This window comes from Mercenaria mercenaria, chromosome 6, assembly GCF_021730395.1.
Source record: "Mercenaria mercenaria strain notata chromosome 6, MADL_Memer_1, whole genome shotgun sequence".
In the NCBI taxonomy this organism is placed as follows: domain Eukaryota; kingdom Metazoa; phylum Mollusca; class Bivalvia; order Venerida; family Veneridae; genus Mercenaria; species Mercenaria mercenaria.
Window position 1 is genome coordinate 5860689 of NC_069366.1, and position 23879 is coordinate 5884567.

The 23879-nt window shown below is 35.1% G+C and overlaps 1 protein-coding gene across 1 annotated transcript; it reads right to left on the minus strand.

Moving 5' to 3' along the window:
• Positions 1 to 186: 186 nt before the first annotated feature.
• On the minus strand, positions 187 to 23514 carry LOC128557561 (F-actin-uncapping protein LRRC16A-like). The gene is made up of 8 exons (XM_053545007.1): positions 23321 to 23514; positions 18734 to 18831; positions 12579 to 12635; positions 12158 to 12217; positions 9169 to 9305; positions 8200 to 8368; positions 5653 to 5726; positions 187 to 334 (listed from the first exon to the last, which is right to left on the minus strand). The coding sequence occupies exons 1-8, from the start codon at positions 23355 to 23357 to the stop codon at positions 220 to 222; spliced, it is 747 nt and encodes a 248-aa protein (XP_053400982.1). The 5' UTR covers positions 23358 to 23514; the 3' UTR covers positions 187 to 219.
• Between the last annotated feature and the right edge of the window lie 365 nt (positions 23515 to 23879).

The window sequence follows — 23879 nt, forward strand, 5'->3', positions numbered from 1 at the left end:
CCCTTTTTAACAAATTCCCCCTTTGCAAGTAGGAAGACCGATTTATATTCGAGATTAAAGATCTCAGTATTTGTTTAAACTTTCATTTCAAATTCTTATCTCATTCTGGATATAAATAAAACCTTTATACAATATAAAATGTTTTACAAACTACCGGGTATAATAATGCAAACAGTAATAACTAAAAATAGTCCCTGTGATAACTTTCAACTTCCTTGTTTAACTGTATGATAAATGTGCCAGTGCATAAGGACTTACCAGTTTCACATTGTTTGCATTCAGACTGGTAAACCATGTATTGTGAACCAGTGCCGACACAATTGGTACCAAATCTCTGCAATGGATAAAACACACTTTATTTTTTTTATTTCTTTTGGGTTGTGTTAATGCTCTATATCAAATGGCACTTTATCATTTCAACTGTTTCCACCTACGGCACACAATTATTGCATAATGACTTCTTGCAATTTGGCCAGTAACCAATACACAGATTTCTGTTGGACTGACATAAACTATATTGTATACCAGAACAGAAACAAGAGCTGTCACAGGAGACAGTGCGCTCGACTATTTTGATGCCGGATAGTGAAACAGGGCACATCTCAGGAAGCTGGAGCTGTCACTGGAGTGTTTAATGACTCCAATGTGGATAAAGATATTGGACAATAGCTCAAGTCTGTGTCAAATGTTTTCATAATAACAGAGATAAGGAGTATCAAACATTAAATAAGTATAAAAGGGACATATTCATATATAGAAAATTTCTGCAAAAATATGCATCATGTGTCTTATCATGTCGCTAATAATGTTGAACAACTATTTCAAGTTTGAATTAAATCTATTCAGTAATTAAAAGATGCTTTTGTAGAAAAGCGTATGTCCCCCCAATGCATAGTCATATAGGCAAAAAGTCAATAGGGGAAAGGAGCGAAAGTCAAAGAGACAGTTGGCTGCAATAGGGATCATCTACTTGGCATGTCCAATCATCCAACTAAGTTTCAACATTGTGGGCCTAGTGGTTCTCAAGTTACAAATTGGAAATGGTTTTCCATGTTCAGTCCCCTATGACCTTGATCTTTGGTCGAGTGACCCCAAATTCAGTAGGGATCATCTACTCTGCATGTCCAATCATCCTATTAAGTTTCAACATTCTGGGTCAAGTGGTTCTCAAGTTATTGATCAGAAATGGTTTATCATGTTCAGGCCCCTGTGACCTTGACCTTTAACAGGGTGACCCCAAAATCAATAGGGGTCATCTACTCTGCATGTTCAATCATTCTATAAAGTTTCAACATTCTGGGTCAAGTAGTTCTCAAGTTATTAATCTGAAATGGTTTTCCATGTTCAGGCTCCTGTAACCTTGACCTTTAACAGAGTGATCCTAAAATCAATTAGGGGTCATCTACATTGCATGTCCAATCATCCTACGAAGTTTAAACATTATGGGTCAAGTGGTTCTCAAGTTATTGATCGGAAAAGGTTTTCTATGTTCAGGCCCCTGTGACCTTGACCTTTAACAGGGTGACCCCAAAATCAATAGGGGTCATCTACATTGCATGTCCAATCATCCTATGAAGTTAAACATTCTGGGTCAAGTGGTTCTCAAGTTATTGATCGGAAATGGTTTTCCATGTTCAGGCCCCTGTGACCTTGACCTTTATCAGAGTGACCCTAAAATCAATAGGGGTCATCTTCTTTGCATTTCCAATCATCCTATGAAGTTTCAACATTCTGGGTCAAGTGGTTCTCAAGTTATTGATCGGAAATGGTTTTCCATGTTCAGGCCCCTGTGACCTTGACCTTTATCAGGGTGACCCTAAAATCAATAGGGGTCATCTACATTGCATTTCCAATCATCCTATGAAGTTTCAACATTCTGGGTCAAGTGGTTCTCAAGTTATTGATCAGAAATGGTTTTCCATGTTCAGGCCCCTGTGACCTTGACCTTTGATGTAGTGACCCCAAAAACAATAGGGGTCGCTACTCCATAAGCCCTGCCACAATATGAAGTTTGAAGGTTCTAGGTCAAATGGTTCTCCAGTTATTGATCAGAAATGAAGTGTGAAGGACGGACAGACAGGGCAAAAACAATATGTCTCCACCAGTGGGGGGAGACATAATAACTGAGACAGAGCAAAAGTGCATCAAAACTGGAACCTGAAATTCTTGTATCTTGTATTATCTGATGTGGGTGATGATGCTGAACAACTGTTTTAAGTTTGAATCAAATCCATTCAGTAAATATAGATTATGGTGAAAAAGCATCAAAATTAAACTAAAATTCTAAGTAAAAGGGTGACATAATTCATGAAATATTTGCGCAAAAGTTATGGACCTTGTGCCATATGATGAGGATGATTCAAATTCATTCAGTAATAACAAAGATGTAATGAAAGTGCATCAAAATGAACCTGAATTAGTAAGTAAAAAGGGGTCATAATTCATGAAATACTGTTGCAAATGTGATGGCCCTTGTGTTACATGATGCCAGGGATGATGTGGTAAAACTTTTTTTAAGTTTGAGGCTAAACCATTTGGTAATAACAAGGATAGAGGTAAAATGCATTAAAACTTTAAACCTGAAAATCTAAGTAAAAAGGGGGATAATTAATAAAATATTGGCCCTTGTGTCAAATGATATGGGTGATGATGTGGAACAGTTTGAATCAAATCGGATTATCCCTTCTGTAATAACAGAGATAAAGTGAAATGCATCAAAATTAACCTAAAGTTCTAAGTTAAAAGGGGGCATAATTCATGAAAAAAAGAGTTATGGACCTAGTGTCATTTGGTGTGGGTGATAATGTGGAACTACTATTTCAAACTTGAATCCAAGTCTACCTATTAATAACAGAGATAGAATGAAACTGCACCAAAAGCAGCCCCTAAAACGGACCAAGCAGACACATTTGAGGAACTGAGGTAAATGACCTTACATGAATACTTCTGACCAAGCTACGTGTAATTCTGGCAGTAATTTCAGAGTAGAAGTAAAAATGTTGATGAAGAACAATGGACGCCGGGCTACTGATGCAGGACCATCCACCTATAGTTCAGGGGAGCTAATAAAAACCATGGTTCTGCTATATATTATTTTTTAATTGTTGAAACATCTAAAATACTAGTCAAGTATAACTTACAAGTCAAATGGTTTGTCGCAGCCAGAAATTTGTACAAACCGGACAGAAGTTGCGAAACTGTCATTTGTGCAGGAAAGAAGCGTTTACCATAATGTCCAGTACTGGACAGGTATAGTGACTATGCACGGACACAGCCAATTTTCTCAGAGGGGGTCCGATGCCCTGCTACCCCCCCCCCCCCCACCCCGGAAATTTTGAAACTTAGCACTTCATTTTTTGCATTCTGGGACAGTTTTATGGATTAACCTGTTAAATTTGAGAAAAATGATAAAATCAAGCTTTCTTGAAGGTAAAAGTCTTAGTTTCTTTTAGATAATTAATATGAATTATGTCGGGGTCGTATGTAGCAGCAACCGCATATACTTTACATGCAGTCCTAATGTTGCCTTTTTCGAAAAACATTTTCTTTCCTTCTTGTTACGGTAAAGCCCGAAACGCGTGAAAATGTTCCGAATGTAAATCGGGTGAAGTAAGCGCTCTATGTATGCGTCTGGATTGATTAAACTGGGCAAGTCTACTTACTTATTACTTGAGGATGAAAAAAATGTGTTTTTTAAATGTCGCTCTTAAACAAGGGTGGCGGCTGAACTACTAAAAGTACAACAACAGTTAATTCACAACAAATCGTACGGTATGTTTTATAATCAGTAGAAGCTAGTCGTATTTACGCTTATGAGACTTGTTTCACCCACAAGTAAAGAATTCACAGGTCCATCATGAAATATTTTCCCCAGCGCACATATACTTGTCCTATTCAAAATGATCGCGATCAATAACTACTGTTTTAATAAGTTAATATAACAAGAGCTGTCCGTAAGACAGCCAAGCTCGACTATTCGAAATATTGTCACAGAAGCAGGAAATTATTACCCAAAATGTTAAATATCAAAAGAGTTTTAAGTTCGAAAGGGGACATAATTTGACTAAAATACATATCAGAGTTATGGGACTTGATGTTATCAACTAGTTTTATAACCCGAAGAAACATGTTAAGTTTCAATTCAATATCTGCATTAGTTTTGGGGATAGTAACTTGCATGTTAAACTTTAACCAGAATTTTCTAAGTCCAAAAGGGGGCATAATTTGCTCAAAATACATGTTAAGAGTTATGGAACTTGACCCAGTGAGGTTGGTAATTGACCTTGAAAAAGAATAAATAAGTTTCAAAGCTATATGCCTTTTGGTAATAGCTGTATGTACTTGCACGCAAAACTTTAACCAGGATTTTCTAAGTCCAAAAGGGGGCATAATTTGCCCAAAATACATGTCAGAGTTATGGGACTTGGTGCTATCAACTAGTTTTATAACCCCGAAGACATATGTGAAGTTTCAATTTAATATCTGTAGTAGTTTTGGAGATAGTTACTTGCATGTAAAACTTTAACCAGAATTTTCTAAGTCCAAAAGGGGGTATAATTTGCCCAAAATACATGTCAGAGTTATGGGACTTGACCCAGTGAGGTAGGTAATTGACCTAGAAAAAGAAAAAATAAGTTTCAAATCTATATGCCTTTTAGTAATAGCTGTATGTACTTGCACGCAAAACTTTAACCAGAATTTTCTAAGTCCAAAAGGGGGCATAATTTGGCCAAAATACATGTCAGAGTTATGGGGCTTGACCCAGTGAGGAAGGTAATTGATCTAGAAAAAGAAAAATTAAGTTTCAAATCTATATGCCTTTTAGTAATAGCTGTATGTACTTCCACGCAAAACTTTAACCAGAATTTTCTAAGTCCAAAAGGGGCATAATTTGGCCAAAATGAAGGTCAGAGTTATGGGACTTGGTGCTATCAACTAGTTTTATAACCCCAAAGACACATGTGAAGTTTCAATTCAATATCTGCATTAGTTTTGGAGATAGTAACTTGCATGTAAAACTTTAACCAGAATTTTCTAAGTCCAAAAGGGGGCATAATTTGCTCAAAATACATGTCAGAGTTATGGGACTTGACCCAGTGAGGTAGGTAATTGATCTAGAAAAAGAAAAAATAAGTTTCAAATCTATATGCCTTTTAGTAATAGCTGTATGTACTTGCACGCAAAACTTTAACCAGAATTTTCTAAGTCCAAAAGGGGGCATAATTTGGCCAAAATGAAGGTCAGAGTTATGGGACTTGGTGCTATCAACTAGTTTTATAACCCCGAAGACACATGTGAAGTTTCAATTCAATATCTGCATTAGTTTTGGAGATAGTAACTTGCATGTAAAACTTTAACCAAAATTTTCTAAGTCCAAAAGGGGGCATAATTTGCTCAAAATACATGTCAGAGTTATGGGACTTGACCCAGAGAGGTAGGTAATTGACCTAGAAAAAGAATAAATAAGTTTCAAAGCTATATGCCTTTAAATGATAGCTGTATGTACTTGCATGCAAAAACTTAACCAAGGTGTGACGCCGACGCCGACGCCGACGCCAGGGTGAGTAGAATAGCTAGACTATTCTTCGAATAGTCGAGCTAAAAATGTGTTTCTAAGAGTTTGAGTTAAACATGCTCAAGTAACAAGTGTACCTTTCTTTCAAATGGTCAAAATCTCTAAGGCATAATTCTCTGGAGTCCTGTGACAAGTATATTGTGTCAACATCCTGCAATGGAGAAATTAGGTTTTCCTTGAATAATCTATATATACCTCAGGTCTATAAGATTACATGCTGTACAACTAAGCACAGAAAATACTGTACTAAAACAACTAGGGCGTTCGGTTGACCCAAGGTCCCGGGTTTTGACCCGCGAAAATCGAGAAAAACTCATATTTGACCCGCATAAATTACGCCACGTGCGTCAGCTTGACTTGCGGAAATTTACTTTGATGCGTCTCAAGTTCGACGGTTCTGCCCCCTGCCAATCAAAATCCCAGTGAATTTCAATACTGTTCGCCGGCAATAGCGGAAATATGGCAGTAGGCTGAGCATAGTATGTTAATTAGCTACCGACAGATGTCAGCCACGCCACGCGCCAAATGACATGTGATTATCTCGCGGTTTGTAATTGATAAACAATGCAGCCTTAGATTATCGTGTTTGTACCACTTGTTAATTATTTTGTGTGCTCGATACGATAATTTAATGAGCCAGTCGGCCGTCATAGTCTATAGCGTGCTGGGGGGTTCGTTTTGAGGAGGCTGCGCTTTTGGTGCGTGGCGCTCCCTGTTTGATATTTTTCTCTGTTTCTATAGTAAATTTATTATCATTGCTGAGGCTTTGTTTGGGCCAAAACAAATTAAATAAGCAGAAATTATGCATGGTATGATGAGAAAATGAAATTTAAAACAGTTATTTTTCAAGAATTTTAAATGTTACTTTCATTTTCCGTAATTGTCACTCGTTTTCGAGATGCCATTTTAGGACATTTTTATCATTTCTAACAAGATTTTTCTAGTACAATCTGAATAAAAAGCCAAAAAATGTCTGCATTTACGAAAAATATGATCACTGGTGCCAAAGCGACTCTTATTTAGAAGAATTTGCTGATAATAAAAGCATGCAAAGCACTAAACCCCACCCACTTTTAGGCAATGTGCAAAATAAGACAACTAAAATATGAATTGATTAAGAAAATCTGTTACAACTAAGTACTAGTTTTAGATAAAGTCTGTGGGAGTTGCATTAATAACAGTATACATGTAGCTTAACCCCTGAAAAGCTAATCTTGACTCTTGAAAATCTGATTTTGACCCTTGAAAATTTAGGCTGAAGAGTCAATGACTCTTGAGTTTCAGAACCTACCGAAAGCCCTAACAACAATGTTCACAATCCTGGTTCAGGGTGCTAAAAGGCAAAGATATGTTTCTTAAGTCTTGACACATGTTTTCTAGTACCTTTCAGGTGAAATGTTAACATTCATATCCTAAATTGCAGCATTTTTGGTAAAACTTACCACTCTTCCAGGAAAATTAGAGATCTCTTCTTTAAAGTTTAAGTTTAACATACATCTGTATGTGTACAAAGTTAACACAGATCTCTAAGTGTACAAAGTTAACACAGATCTATATGTGTACAAACTTAACGCAGATGTATATGTGCACAAAATTAACACTGTATATGTAAAAAGGTAACAGAGCCATGTGTACAAAATTAGCATAAATCTTTATGTGTACACAGTAGAAATGAAGGAAACTGAAAGCATTTTCTCAGTCAGATATACAACACAGCTATTATGGTCTGCTAGCTATCACTTAAGGTGATTAATACCCCAAACACCACTTTGATACTGGGAAAGTAAAATTTTTGGGATTATGATCTTTGACCTTCAGGCATGACCTTGACCTTGGACCTAGTGATTTGGGTTGTGTGCTCTGTATGTTGTCTTAATGAGGTTAATGTCTTAATGAGGTTAACAATTGGTGTAAGTTCGAAATATTAGCACTAAAGAATATATGGTGTAAACACGAATTTAAGCTATTTGATCTGTGACCTTCATGTGTGGCCTTGACCTAGGATCTAGTGACCTGGGTTGTGCACTATGCTAGTGGTGTTGGTGAGGTAAACAACTGATGTTAGTTTTATGGAAGTCTTACGAGTGGTTCAGACAATATGAAGCAGACACAAAGTTAAGCTATTTGACCTTCAAGTGTGAGACATGTGACCAGGGTGGTGAGCTCTGCATATTATCTTGATAAAGCAAGTAACTGGTGCTAGTTTTATGAAAATCTTCTTAGAGGTTTAGAAGATATGGAGGAAGATATGGAGCAGTCAGAAGGTTAAGCTATCTGACCTTCAACCTCCAATGTGAGCTTATCCTTGAACCTAGTGAACTGGGTTATATGCTCTGCATATCATCTTGATGAGGTTAAAAATGGATGCTGGTTTAATGAAAATCTTTAAAGCCAATAAGAACACATGGAGCAGACATGATGCACAAATGGACATGTGTGACTCCAACACAGTCCCAATAAACTTTGTATTTAATGGTATAACTAGTAATAATGTTTGTGTGTTTTAACAACTGATTAATACACCTGCCATATAATAGTAATTTTTATCCTGAATTAAAGTTGTCCTGAGGAATATACTAGAATATACAGAACTACTAATTAACCTTTAAGAAAATTTTACTTACCCAAGCCACTTCATCTCTGTATGGCAGGTAATGGAATTCACACATACATGAATACATGAGGGTAAACCCTCCACATGGTCCCGTTTCCTTTTGTTCAATGGTTCGTATCAAATCATTCATTAGATTCAGTCGAGATGGTGGCTGAACTTCAATGGTTTTTATCAACCTTCTGTAAATGATTAAAATTCAAATCATTATTATAATAAACTGATAAAACAAATCATTACATGTGAATTAATTCTGCAATTTTTATGTCTTCTAGCCTAGAACAGCATCAATCAGCGAGCATGATAAATTCCTAGATTTACATAGTAATTTTTTATTTCTTTAAAGTCAGTGTAAAAACAAAATACCTTTATACATGTGCTGTCCTCGGCCAAATAATAAAGCTAATACCAAATCAACTAATTAACAACATTATATATTTTCAGAAAATATCTTCAGCTCCAATACTAGGGCTCTCTAAAACGTAGTTCTTATAAATACCATCAAAACTGCATAGGAGAAAATTCTGTAACCCAGGCCAAATAACTGAAAGAATGCGTTAGAACCAGAAGCGGGCACTACAACCTCTTATTGTCCTATCATGGATGAGTGACATCATGTGTGACATCATTTTACGGCGTTGTCACAATTAAAAATTTGTTTACGTTGATATTTTTAAATTGATTCATACAATCAAGTTATCTTTATTGTCTTAAGGTATACAATAAATAACTCATCAAACTGCAGTGACATTCCTTACATAATTATTAGTACTCCTAAACCTAAACTGGCACTCAGTCTGTGCCCTTGTGCAAATACAGATTCAGCTCTGTGTCAATAACCACTTTAGGCCCACCATTGCATTTAATAATTGTATATTACAGTTAACAAATGAATTACAAAATAACACTTACCAGTACAGCTACTTATAAAATATTCAACTTAATGTAAAAGGAATCCAACTGAATCCCAAAGATTACTTACTTTAGAGGGTATGCATGGAAGACAGTTTGCAGGGAAGTTCCGATGTGGGTGATGATATGATCTACCTCATCTGTATCAGCCTCCAATGTGGTGAATGTGAATGATTTATTGTTCATTAAGGAGGTGGTGATCACAAGCTGAAAAAACAACACTGATTTGTTTGATTGGCATAAGGGTAAATTTTTCAACAGTACTAAAATGTTACAGCACCGCCCGTGCGAAAACAGGCCAGGAAATCCTTGGATTATCCTGGGATATCTCAGGTTATCTCAGGAGAAATTCCTGCCATTTTCCTGGGATATCCTGGGATATCTCAAGATTTTTCATGCCGGTTATTGGAACAGGATTTATTCCTGCACATTCCTGGACAATCCTGTATAAGCAGGAAATGCCAGGGTGTAGAAAATAACATTTTGAGTTCCAGGAAATCCCAGGATATCCTTGGAAGCCAAGAATGAAAAAAGTGTCCTGGGGCCAGGATATCCTGGAATTTCCTGGGATGTAGATGGAGTACCAGGACCAGGAAATCCCAGGAAGCCAGGATGGTAGTGTCCTGGGGCCAGGATATCCTGGGATTTCTTGGCAAGTAGAATGAATCCTGGGGCCAGGACATCCAAGGTTATCCTGGGTGCAGGACTTTACCTTAAAATAATTGTTAGAAATAATCAATCATTGTGTCTCATTTGGAAAGAATTAACTTTTTGTAGCTTTAAGATTATTATTATTAGACTGAAATGAGACCCTAAAGACAAACACAAGTTGTAAGTTTTTCTTCCTTTTTGGGGGAATTCATATAATAGGTATCTCACAAACACTGACAACTGTATAAACAAAAATTAATGTAATAAAAAATGTCAAATGTTAAATGTTATTTTTATACTTAAATATGATCATATTTGACAGGTTGTATTGTTTTTTTGTTGTTTTTTTTTGTTTTTTTTGTTTTTTCAAATTAGCATAATTTTTCAACATCTCTTTTCATTCTCATCAACTGCTGAATGTGATCAGCCTTTGCCTGACCAGCTTCAGCCTGTCCCTCATTATATTTAGGTACCCATGTAATTAAGTCAGTGGTTCAGATCTATTTATATAACAATCACCTAAAATATATACAAGTATTAGATAAACTCTTGTTACAGAAGCATAATTATCTATCCTTCACATATACCTGAACAAAAAATACCTATGACCAGGTAAAAGTTTAATTAAGACACTGAGGGGAATAAAGATGGTATTTTAGTCTATAATTTTTTTCTGGTCCTGTGACATTACAGGTTTGAATTACATTTAAAATTAAAAAGTTTAATGTTCTTACCTGATATCCTTCTTAAACTTAAGCATTTTTAGAGATTCCAGTTAAAATATTTTGCTCCATTCCATGTGCCAGCAACAACATGAACAAAGCACTTCCTGTTTACATTCAAATTTTTGGTATTCATGAGCAATTTTCTTGAGTACAATATAGTTACTGAAGGGAATATCTAGAATGTTATTGATATAAATATATACAGTACAAGAGTGAATTTGACCATTCTTTAGCCAACAGAATTTGCAATAATCACAGAAAAACAAACAGAAAAAGGGGGAATATTTTTTTGGCACATGTATAACAGCGTCAGAAGCCTTCATTTTCATTGGTTCCTTTCTTGATGCAGGATTTCTCAGGATATCCTTGGATTTCCTGCATAAAGAAAATTATGATTTACATTTGTTACAGCTTATTGAATCTTATTTGAAGAAGTCCTGGCTTGTCCTGCCTGTTCCTCAATCAATTTATATAAGTCCTGGATTGTCTTGCCTTATCCTGTCTTCTTTTATTCTGGTCCTGGCTTTTCCTGTCTTAAGCTGAGCTCTTAAAATACCACATAGGATATCCCAGGATATCTCAGGATTTACCTGGGATATCCAGGCCACCAGGATTTATTTCTGCATGGGCAGTACTACTGTACTCTGTACCAGTTCTGATCTGTTCTCCAGAAGTAACTGACAAAATCTCCACAGAATTTTTGTTTTCTTTTGGGTTTTACGGCGCACCAACATGGTATAGAATATATGGTGTCAAACAGGACTAAATATTTTGATTTCACATCCATTTACATCGAAATGAAAACATGAGGTATGGAATCAAAACTTTTATACCTGCTGGAATCAAAGAGATACAGCAAAACCAAGTGTTCATACCCTATTGGTCACCTCTTACAATCATGCAAGGGTAAGACAGTGGTTCCAATTCTTTTCATACACAGACTGTCCCAGAACCACATAGGGGAAATCTTCACAGGAATCAAGAGCTCCAGGTTATAGGACTTAAAAATATATTTCCTTTCATCAAATTGTGAAAGGGAAAAAAATGTCTCATCAAAAATCCGTATTCACCAATGTTTTATAAAGCTAGACTTTAAGTGAGTTCAACACTTGAAAATTCAACACTTGAAAATACAACACTTCCTCAAAATGCCTTAATAAAGAATGAAAATCTTAAAACACTCTACTTCATTCTTAGCAGATGCAATACAAATTACAACCAATATTCCATCAATACAACTGCAAACTAAAATTTGTAATCTTTAGTCTTGAAAAGTGATGACTACCGGTATTGGCTCTGCCTCTTAAACAACATTGTAAATGTATCTTAAAATCATTTCAAGTAAACACTTTGCTCTGGACTTCTTTCAAACTTCTTGAAAATCAATCTGAAGCACATCATCTGAATACAACTTAGATTTTACAATGTCAAGCACATCTGACACTGATTCAGTAATTTAGGAAACCGTTTGTTTTGCTTGGTAAGTCTTCTGTTCCCCACTAGTAAATTACAACTTCCAAACAAAATCCAGTGATGGAAGAAAAAAAAGACTTTTGAAAATATTGTCTACACTTATATGTCATTAAGCATTGGTCACATCCATAACATAACTTCATGGATATACAAAATTTCTCTGCCCTAAGTGAAAAACAGGACTTACATAAAATGGAATAGTGGACTTACTTGATTTGGTCTCTTACTCTCTATGGATTTGATGTCAAGATAGTGGAAGTCAAGCTCTTTCTGAAATATTGACAAGAAAAGTTTAGGAATTTTATTACTACACCAGCTTTCAGCAATGTTCCATATCTTAAAAGATTCAAATTCCAGCAAAGTCGTCAAACACTATTTCAGTCATCAGACCAGACATATGCAGTTATGAAGTGTCTTACCCTGAGAAATTTTATTAATTCAAATTTACCTGGATAAACCAGGTTCTATTCAAACAACATTTAAAATTTTAAAGAAATCCTCACCCAAATTGCTTTTTATAGACTAACGAATACTTCAATTTTATCAAAGCAACAACAGTTCCTATTTCCTAGGTAACATCACCCATGTCTGAATACAAAACTATGTTTGTTTATTTATCCAGGTATTTTACCTTTACATCCTTTGCTGACTTGGCTGTAAACATGTACAGTCTGTGTGCTGAGAATGCCTGAAAGCAGAACATATTCAATTATTTGCTACACATGTGCCCAGAGAGCCTGAAAGCAGAAAACATTCAATTATTTGCAATCCATGTTACTGTACTGAAAAAAAAATAAACAGAAATACACTGTAGTCCTGATACAGATTGCTATATATGATATCCTTTCCGCAGCCTTAACGTAATAAAACGTATTAGCGTCTGATGGCCCTTTCAAGCTTCTGTAGAATCAACATTTATTACACGAAATTTATTTTGAAAATATTTCTGAAATATCTAGGTCTGCAGCTCTCAAATACGGTTATATCTTACATCCGAGGCGTATACTGAAACTCTCAGACGACATCAAAAACGACCTTTTGAGTGATTTGATGAAGTTCCAAAATTATCAATGTACCCTTGGTCTGTTACGGACCCCTGTGGAATTTGTGTTTATCCCATTCGTAGATGAAAAGCTGACATGCCGTACTAAAGCCCAGGTAATTTCAATTCGTCAGAAAGTGCTGAAAATTGACTCCCCAATAGCAAAAAAAAAAAAAAAAAAAAAAAAGAAAAAAAGAAGTCCACGTGCATACATTTAGACGGGGTGACCCCTGAGCGTGACCCCTGACAATCTACAAATCAAAATACGGCTTTCGTTTTCAAGTTTAGCATTTCTACTTTCATTTTCTTTACTTCCAGAAATAGCTGACGGTTGAGTGACATCATTTTCTGTGTTGTCAAAAACATATATATACCTGGCGGGATTGCATAAATATGTGCTGGCCGTCCTAAGGATATAGAACATTTCATAGTGAAAATAAAAGCAAATATGCCAAAGCACAAACTTCTACAATCAAATCTCAAACTCAAAAATCTATTTCCCCTACTTAACCCAAGCCTTTGATTTTACAGTAAAAACAAGTAGGGAAAAAAACAGGTGATTTAGTAAAAATGTGCAAGAGTTGAATTCTTTTGAGTGATTTCTGGCACTGTTTTCTACTATGGGATGACAAATATAAGATTTCAATGCAGGACTGATGTTCACCTTTATGTTAATTCTTAAATGATAGTTTTAAGAGAAATGGGCTCCCTTTTTATGTAGTTCCCCATCCCTACCCATGATAGTTTTAAGAGAAATGGGCTTCCTTTTTATGTAGTTCCCCATCCCTACCCTTTCCATACTGAGGAGCTAGCACTAAGAAAATTTAAAATCAGTTTACACGCATAAAGTTGTGATACTGAGAGTATAAACTTGAAGGATAATCTTGTAGACAGTGTGTCCCTATAGCTCTGATTTATGATTGATATCAATGTCAATTATATATACAGGCCACCATGATAAGTGACCCCTCTCCACTCCAAACTGTTAGTTTACTAGGCCAAATAATTTATTAACATTAATAAACTTCCTGTACTATATCTATGTATCATTTATACAAGATTATTTGTTAAGATGACATATGGCTTTTTTATCAGTGAGTCAAAGTGGACAAATTTTGTCAATAAAGTCTTCCTTGTTATTAATTCATTTTCTATAATTCAGGTACATGGTTCCTGGCTGACAAAAGCAAATAAGTCTACTTTAAATTTAGTAGCATGTTATCCGGCTGTTTATAGAACAGTTTTTTACTTACAGTTTTCATGGTTTATGTTTATGATGAACATATGTGATAGAGACCTAGTGTTCATGATTTACATCTATCATGAACATATCTGACAGAGACCTAAAGTGTTCATGATTTACATCTATGATGAACATATTTGATAGAGACCTAAAGTGTTCATGATTTACATCCATGATGAACATATTTGATAGAGACCTAAAGTGTTCATGATTTACATCTATGATGAACATATTTGATAGAGACCTAAAGTGTTCATGATTTACATCTATCATGAACATATTTGATAGAGACCTAAAGTGTTCATGATTTACATCTATGATGAATATATTTGATAGAGACCTAAAGTGTTCATGATTTACATCTATGATGAACATATTTGATAGAGACCTAAAGTGTTCATGGTGTACATCCACGATGAACATATCTGACAGAGACTTAAAAGTGTTCATGATTTATATCTATCATGAACATATTTGATAGAGACGTGAAGTGTTCATGATTTACATCTATGATGAACATATTTGATTGAGACCTAAAGTGTTCATGATTTACATCTATGATGAACATATTTGACAGAGACCTAAAGTGTTCATGATTTACATCTATGATGAACATATCTGACAGAGACCAGTTGCCATGGTTTACAACTACAGTATAATGAATGTATCTGAAAAAAGACCACTTCTTATCAAGCTTGATCAGCAACATTTGAAATAAAAATCTAGTTAAGTCAACAAAAAGTGTCAGACAAACTCCTAAAATATTGGGCCTCACAAAATATAATCTATGCCTTAGAAAACTGGTCATGGTAGAAATATTTTTATTACAATTTACATCAACTTCCTTACATACAGGGCTATTTAGAATATCTCATTTTTGTAATCTTCAGTAAAGAAGCAAACAGGAAGTCCCATCTTATGTATACTATGCTTACAAAGGAAATGAAACTTTATATGAATAATGACACTAATTAATTACCTTGACTATAAAAGGAATTTACTATTAGGTCAGGCTTTAATACAGAATGTACAGTCAAACCTATATTGTGCAACCAGTCAAGGAAGTGATACACTCCAGATGCTTAAGACAGATGGCTGCTTAAGACAAGATAAATTTAGAAGAAAAATCAATTTGGGATGAGTACCAGACTGGCAGTTTAAAGCATGTTATTGATTAATACAGGTGGCCACAATGGCAGGTTCAACTGTAAATCTGAACTGGGAGATAATCACACAAATGTATCCCAAAACAAGAGCACCGCCTTGCGGGTGCTGACGCTCATCTGATTTTTTTTGTATAATAGAAATATTGTCCTACCCATGATTTTCTAAGTCTAAAAAGGGCCATCATTCTTGCAAAAAGCAGGACAGAGTTATGTTTCTTGATGTACAGTGTCCACTTATGATTGTGAAAAACTGTTGCAAGTTTTAAAGCAATAGCTTTGATAGTTTATGAGAAAAGTTGCCTTAAACATAATACTCAACCAAGAAAATGATTTTCTAAGTCCAAAAGGGGCAATAATTATTGCAAAAAGCAGGATGGAGTTATGTTGCTTGCTATACAGGGTCAGCTTATGATGGTGAACAAGTGTTGCAAGTTTCAAAGCAATAGCTTTGATAGTTTAAGAGAAAAAGTTGACCTAAACATAAAACTTAACCAAGAAATCTGATATTTTCTAAGTCCAAAAGGGGCCATAAATCTTGCAAAAAGCAGGATGGAGTTATGTTTCTTGCTGTACAGGTCAGCTTATGATGGTGAACAAGTGTTGCAAGTTTTAAAGCAATAGCTTTGATAGTTTAGGATAAAAGCTGACCTAAACATAAAACTTAACCAAGAAAACTGATTTTCTAAGTCCAAAAGGGGCAATAATTCTTGCAAAAAGCAAGATGGAGTTATGTTTCTTGATGTACAGGGTCTGCTTATGATGGTGAACAAGTATTCCAAGTTTCAAAGCAATAGCTTTGATAGTTTAGGAGAAAAGTTGACCTAAACATAAAACTTAACCAAGAAATCTGATATTTTCTAAGTACAAAAGGGGCCATAAATCTTGCAAAAAGCAAGATGGAGTTATGTTTCTTGCTATACAGGGTCAGCTTATGATGGTGAACAAGTCTTCCAAGTTTCAAAGCAATAGCTTTGATAGTTTAGGAGAAAAGCTGACCTAAACATAAAACTTAACCAGGCAACGCCGACGCAGACGCCGACGCCGACGCCGACAACCACTCAAGTGATGACAATAACTCATCATTTTTTTTCAAAAAATCAGATGAGCTAATAAGATGATGTGTCATGTGCAACACCCAAACCACTAGCCCGAAGTTAAAGGTCACACTCAGAGTTCAAAGGTCAATAGGCTTTTTTTCCTGCCCAGCCAATCGTTCTGTCAACCATCAAGATGACTTGACACAAATGTTCCTCAGAATGAGATCATGTGTCTTGCGCAGGACCCAGATCTCTAACTTAAAGGTAAAGGTCAAACTCGGAGGTCAGGTTCAATAAGTTTTTTTTTCTTGTGTTGTTAATAACACTACCATTCATCAAGGGATTTTAGTATTTGGTTTGCACAGATATTTCCAAGAATGAGACAACTTGCTATGCGCAACACTCAGGCCCCTAGCTCAAAGATCAAGGTCACACTGTGACGTCAGAGGTCAATAGGTTTTTTCCCCTGTCCAATCCATATCATATAGGTTACAAAATATTTGACCAAACGTTTACCTTGATATTAAACATCAGTTACAACTTCCATTCAAACAAATGGAGTAAGAGGGGGCATGCACTTTTTTCAAATGTAGTTTCTTGTTTAACTGCTTATTCTAAAACAACCCGATTTATTTCCCTGTTAAACAAAGAAGACTGAAACTGTGTATAATCATGCACTATTGACATTAATAGTCATTTATGAAAGTTCTTCTGAGTTAAGAAACAGCAGACAGAATGAATGCATTTCCCCTTTAATGAAGTCTGGATTAACTGAATCATTCCATCAATCAACATAAGGTTAAAGGCAGCCTATCAAACTGTGTTACTTAATCCCTTTTAACAATATTCAAAGACATTATTACGGTAAAACACCACTGCTACAGCATCAAAGGCTCAAGCATCTGGGCCATCTACAGCAGTTCATATATTCCTCCGCTACTTCTTCTGTACTTGGATCACTCAAAACTCTGGATAACTCAAATATTTTGCTCCTCCCCTTACTGCCGGAAGCAATGGGTGTTTTATTCTAACATTTTTTTACCCGACACTGGTGTATCAATTCATCTTTTTTTAAATAAAGAAAATGACAGCTTTTTCGGCATTTATAACTCGTGTATATACAGTCTTTGTTTCATGTTTTGCGGACATATTTCATCTCCAATCACATACCAATTACATTTTTGCACCAAGTTTTGTGAAAAAAAAAAATCACTCCTGAAAGATAATGAAACAAATTTAACTTTTAGATAAAGATTAATTAATTGCTGTCCAAGGACTATACATGATAAAAGATAAAACTGTTGAAAAAAAATATGTTTCACCAAGATTTTGTATTAGCTATCCTTTGTATACAATACTTTAAACTACTGGATTTTCTTTCATCAGTTTCATTTCTATACAATCATGTATACCAATTCATGCATCATTAATAGTACATTACCCCTCTAATCCAACCTACATGTAATATGACTCATTTTCAAATCTAATCCCATAACCACAACCTTTCCATTTTTAGGAGTAGACAAAAGTAGAGGTCTTTTTAGTTTAATATGTTTATACAGCCTTTATTTAACCCTTAGCCTGCTGCAGGCGAATTTCACAGCCTTTGCAAACAGCTTGGAACCAGATCAGACGCCGATTAAATCGGCGTCTGATCAGGTTCCAAGCTGTTTGCTACTCTGACAATATTTCTTCCAATTTTGGACCAAATTGAATGAACTTTACAATTTTAGCAGACGACATTTCCAGCAGATGACAATTTATCTAGCATGCTAAAGGTTAAAAGATACATAATTGTTATACATGATCAGGACTTGTTGGAGGTCAGCAACACTTGGTTATTTGAGTGCCTTGTCACTTAAGCATGTTTATAAGATATATGTATGAGGCAGACATGATATTAAGATTTCACCTTTGACTTCTGTAACCTTGAACTTAGACCCTTTGACATAGGTCATGGAACCTACTGGCCTAAGTTATGCACTCTGCAACAGTTTAGATGATATGAAGTGGACACAATGTTCAGCTATTTGACCTTTAACCTCCAAAATTTAATATGACCTTGACCTTAAATGTAGTGACTTCAGCCATATCTATTTTTTCTCGTATTATCATGGTTAACATTTGAAATTTGATCAAACTGCTTTGGAGACATGCCTCTAGAAAGAAATCACAGACCAACATACGGACAGACAAACAGACATGTGTGACTCTAATATAACCTCCATATACAATGTACATTGTACAGGAGACTATAAAAATTTACAAATTCATTGTAGTTCCTTTTTTTCTACATACCAAAACTCTTTTTTCAAGCTTGTCTTTTTTCACACTGTAGTTGACAAGTCGTTTAATTGACAACTTGACCCTTCTGTCAAGACATCCTCGCATGCTCTCTGAAACAATGAAACAATACAACTGAATATATATGTCTTCACACAGTTTGTGTAAAACACAAGCAAATTCAAAGTATTCAATGTATTCGGACAAAATTTCCTTTATCTGTTCAAATCTCTATTTGTTTGTTTCATTTTTTAAATCCAGTGTCTAACAGTGTTTAACAAGAGCTGATAGAGAACAGCAACACTCAGCTATTCAAAAGCCTTGTAACTAAAAAGGTAGATGTATGGGAACCAAAACAATGAGGACAGGACATAACTTATTAAGCATGTCAGATCATCACAACAAACATTTTAGAATGGCTGTGTTTCAATCCATTCCCACAAGTGGTTACTTAGACACCAGCTTACATACAAAAACTTAAACCAAAACTGATAAATCAAAAATAGAGCATAACTTTGTAAAAATGCAAAACAGATTTATGGAACCTATAAAATGGATGTCATTTCATCACAGTGAACAAGTGTGTGAAGTTTCAATCCATTCCCACACGTGGTTACTGTGATCCCAGATTACATACAAAATTTAATCAAATCAGGATGGAAATGTCAACAAATTTATGAGTGAGTGCAACAGCTCTACCTCGGCTAAAAATCAATACAGAAGGATACACCCTCCTGCACCCATCCTCTGTGCTTTCATAAATTTATGTTGAAGGTTCTTGCATACAAACAAAAACTTTAAGACCAAATCGGGATTATTACTGCACCCACAAGTGCAATACAATAGCTTCACCTATCCAATTTGCAAAATTCGTCAAATAGGGTAGCATCCCATGGCATCTTTTTCTAGTACCATGTTACCATTTAAGAACTGCAGCAAATTTTCTAGAGAAATTGATCCATACATGTAGCAGTGTAAAATTCCTCACACGTACACAGTGCGCTAGATTATTCGAAGAACTGATGGAAGTATGGGGTCAAAAGAAGAAAAATAGACAAGACAAACAATGTACCTGTAGTTGTAGAACTGGATAAGTCTTGTACTATATGGCAATATGTGACCATGATGGTAAGCAAGTGTTCAAAGTTTCAAAGCCATATATCAAACAGTTAAGACAAAATATGGAATGGTATGCAAAACTAATTTCTATGTCAACTGAGCTAAAGTCCTTGTCTTAGTTATGTAGTCTTGCCTAAGTGGTCAAAGTTTTAAAGCCATATGACAAACTAGTTAGGCAAAATATGGACTGGTATGAAAAATTTAACTGACTTCCAAGTCCAAAAAGGGCCATAATTCAGCCAAAACAGTTGACAGAGTTATGTATTCTTGATGATAAACAAGTGTTCAAAGTTTCAAAGCCACAAGTCAAATAGTTTGGGCAAAACATGGACTTGTATGAAAACTGTATCAATTTCCAAGTCCAAAAAGGGCCATAATTCAGCCAAAATAGTTGACAGACTTACTACATATAGAGACTGTTATAATAAACAAGTGATAAAAGTTTCAAAGCCATACAAAAATGTATGTCAAACAGTTTACACAAAGTATGAACTGGTACGAAAAACTTAAACAAGACTTATAAGTTAAAAGAGGCCATAATTCAAACAAAATTCTTTATGAAGTTACATACTCTTGCCTAAAACTGGACATGACGATGGTACACAAGCATTGCAAGTTTCAAAGCTTTATCTTAAAAGGTTTTGTCAAAATGTGGACTGGTACAAAAAACTTAAAACCAAGGTGTGACGCCGATGCGAGTAGGATAGCTATTCTTTGAAGAGTCGAGCTTTTTTAAAAAGCTCATTAATCACCCAAATATTATGACAATATGTTTTTCCTTCAACACAAAAGACATGCTGAAATTTAATCTTTTAATAATTAGAATAAATATTATACAAGTAAATTAAGGTAGCCATTAAATTTGGTTCTAAACTGGGTAAGTGGTAATTATTTTATAATTCCAAACTTCCCTACAACAAATAATTGGGCATGTCTAAGCATTAAAATGCAACTTGTCAATGGACACCTATATAAAATCTCTTCTATGTCTCTTTGACACAACCAACTAATTGGGCTCCATCGCCACGAGGGTATCAGACATCCCAACTCTCCCGATCTGATCGGGTTTCTCCCGATTCTGGTTGTAAAACCCGATCACCCTGATCAGAAGTCTCAATCTCCCGATTAAAAAAAAAACAACAAAACAACATAAACACACAAAAATTATGAAATAATCCGCTTCTTTGCACCTATCTGATACTGTATCACTACTGACGAGTCCATGGAGTCGGTAAACAACAGCTTTCGGATATTTTCGCACCTTATTCTACCCGTGCTGATTATTGTTTATTACACGATTTAACAAAGCCAGGGGTTGATTAATGTGTCACAGTTGAAATTAAAATCCAGACATTAGATATCTAATTAAATTCAATCAAATTTAGATTAGAAATTATAGTGGCTTTACCTTTTTCTGTAACTTTTTGAAATCGAAAGTAGATGGTCGCCGAGTCAACCTGCTAGGTTTTAAAAAACATTTCTCTTGAAATCATTTTGATAAGAGGAAATGTCATGGTAAATTTTAATATCACTTACTATCAAATGCTGTTAAACTGTCTTTGCATCATAACAATTTGTCAAACACATCCTTTTAACTGGAGATTTAGGCAAATCTACGAAAGTGTAACAATACCCGACCATTCAATTTTGGATAACAGGATTTTGATCAATAAAAGTATTTGAGCGAGGGGTTTTAAATACTGGTTGACAGGGATGAGAATCAAACAGTAAATTTTCTATTGCTTGAACTTTTATTCTTTTAGCTATATACATTTTGTTTTTACAGTTCTAACAGCTGCACTGTTTGCCATGTAAAATTCACCTGGGGAGTCTTCTTTCCAACAAAAGAAATAAAAGTGCAGGTTTAATTCTCAGTGGTGTTTTGAATTTAGACATAGTGCTTAAAGTGCCATAACTATTTAATTTTGCACAGAAGGCTTCATGTATTATTGTTCCAAAACATTAAAAATGCATGAATAATAAGATATAGACAAGTGAATTTTTTTAAGACTAGTGATTTTATAAGGGCAAATAAGTTTATATTATCATTAGATTTGTTAAAAGCTTCATTATCATGAACATTATTACCGCGGTATAAAATCTCCCACTTGAACACCTCAATCTCCCACTTTGGAAAGCAAAAACTCCCACTTGGCATTCAGAAAAAGTTGGGATGTCTGGGGTATATGATCGTGAAAAGAGAAGCCAGTGTCCCTTTTAATGGTGAGCGCCAAAAAAGGGAAGTACTGGTATCATTTTTCACGTATTTGGTATTGCGAGACCAGGGATCACACCCACGACCCCTCGCACTCAAATCGGACGCTCTACCACAAGGCTATCGAGGCTGTTATGGTTAACATGCAGTTGTTAATAAAAATTTAAGCAATATATATACATCAACCTAAAACCTGAATCAAAATAGTTCACAGAAACCAGCTTTCACTTGTTTACATTTTTTTTCGAAATGTATGAATTGGGGATGAAATGTCCAAGGAGTTAGGGTGGGAATGTTTTGTGGTCACATTGTCTTTCTGGGTTGAAATTAGTCAAACTAATCTGACGCATACAGTTTGTTATGTAGTGTAACAGACAGCTGCAAATATCAGAAATTAAAAAGCAGTCACTCAGCATCAGTAAGATTTTTTAGGCTGCATTAAATGTTTTGGGCGTAAGTTGGTGTAGTCCAAATAATAGGACGTTTCGGGACAGCGTGATAACTTTTGACTGTCGCTGTCTCTGTCACATCCAAATTTGTTCTGCATATTTCTGTTAGGAAATTCAAAATTAAAATATCCTTTGGGAACGTTTTCTGGAACATGTAGAAAGTATTTGTAATTATTACATCTCTGATAATGAATTTATGTTGACATTAAAGCATAAACTTGCCTCGTTGACATTTTATGAATGTATATTTTGTGTTTTATTTCTGTAATTTAGTGTCGGCAGTATGATGTTATTGAAACCGGTGTCTGGGTAGATATCTCCTCGCACCTATCACATCATATTTTGGAAGATTTAAATATCTTATTTAAAATTGTGGATTAAATCCAACGCATATGAAGTTTCTACATGAATATTAATTAATGTTTATTTTATTAAAGCAAGTAAAAGTCTGACCAGTAAGTTATGACTTTTTTGGATTTTTTAACGTCTTTGTTTTCCTAACAGTAAAATGCAGTTACAGTAAGGCTTAGAGGGATGACAACTATAAAATATCAGATCATACAATAAGTCACCCCAATAAGCCATATGAGTAAGGCTAAAGTTGGGGTTGAAATGTCTTGGGACGAAACGTCTTGCTGTCAAATTCTACACAACAGCAACATTATGCCAACTCGACCATTAAATATTAAAATTTCTGCCAGCTTTCATGCGTCATCTGAAATATGCAATGACAACTTTAAAATTAATTAGGTACACATTAATTTAAAACAGTCCATAATTTCCCCACCCATTTTGGACACCTGTTGGAGTTAACCTTACCGAGGATGTCTTTCGGTACATTATTCAGTGATGCCATCCTGTCACAATTAAATCGATGTATCTCTAAAATATAACGCCCTTGAAAGCAGTTTTCATTCCAGTAAAAGACGCTTTCAAACACTTAAATTTTATTTTCTAAAAGTTTCACTTCCACTGAACCTCCATTTTGTGACGTCATATTAACTTCTATTTTTAGGTAAACCCGGAAGCGTGGACGTTTATTTACAAACAAACATCACGTGTCAAAATATCATGCCCATTTAAGGAATAACAAGACCAGTTTCGGACCAGTCTTTATAAATCTCAGAAAAGATGTTTCTCATATTAGCTAGGTGTTTTAGACAACTGTTTTCTACTATCTATTTACTGTGTTGTGATATCTAAAATATCCTATGGCCATCGTTCACTAAAATATTTTATCTTAAATAGGTATTTACTTCAAATGTTGAAAATCCTCATTAATATTTAACTTTACTAAATTGGAAATTAATTGTGTTAATTTTTTTTTTCATTTATTGATATCACAAATTCAAATAGAAATGAATTTATGATAACAAAC

Bases quoted from the DNA above. Each gene is read 5' to 3' on its own strand.
- LOC128557561 (XM_053545007.1), bottom strand. From the start codon at position 23,357: ATGGCATCACTGAATAATGTACCGAAAGACATCCTCG. The intron at 18,832-23,320 runs GTAAGGTTAACT...TCATTGTTTCAG, and splicing joins TGTACCGAAAGACATCCTCG to AGAGCATGCGAGGATGTCTT. The intron at 12,636-18,733 runs GTATGTAGAAAA...TTCTGCTTTCAG, and splicing joins AGCTTGAAAAAAGAGTTTTG to GCATTCTCAGCACACAGACT.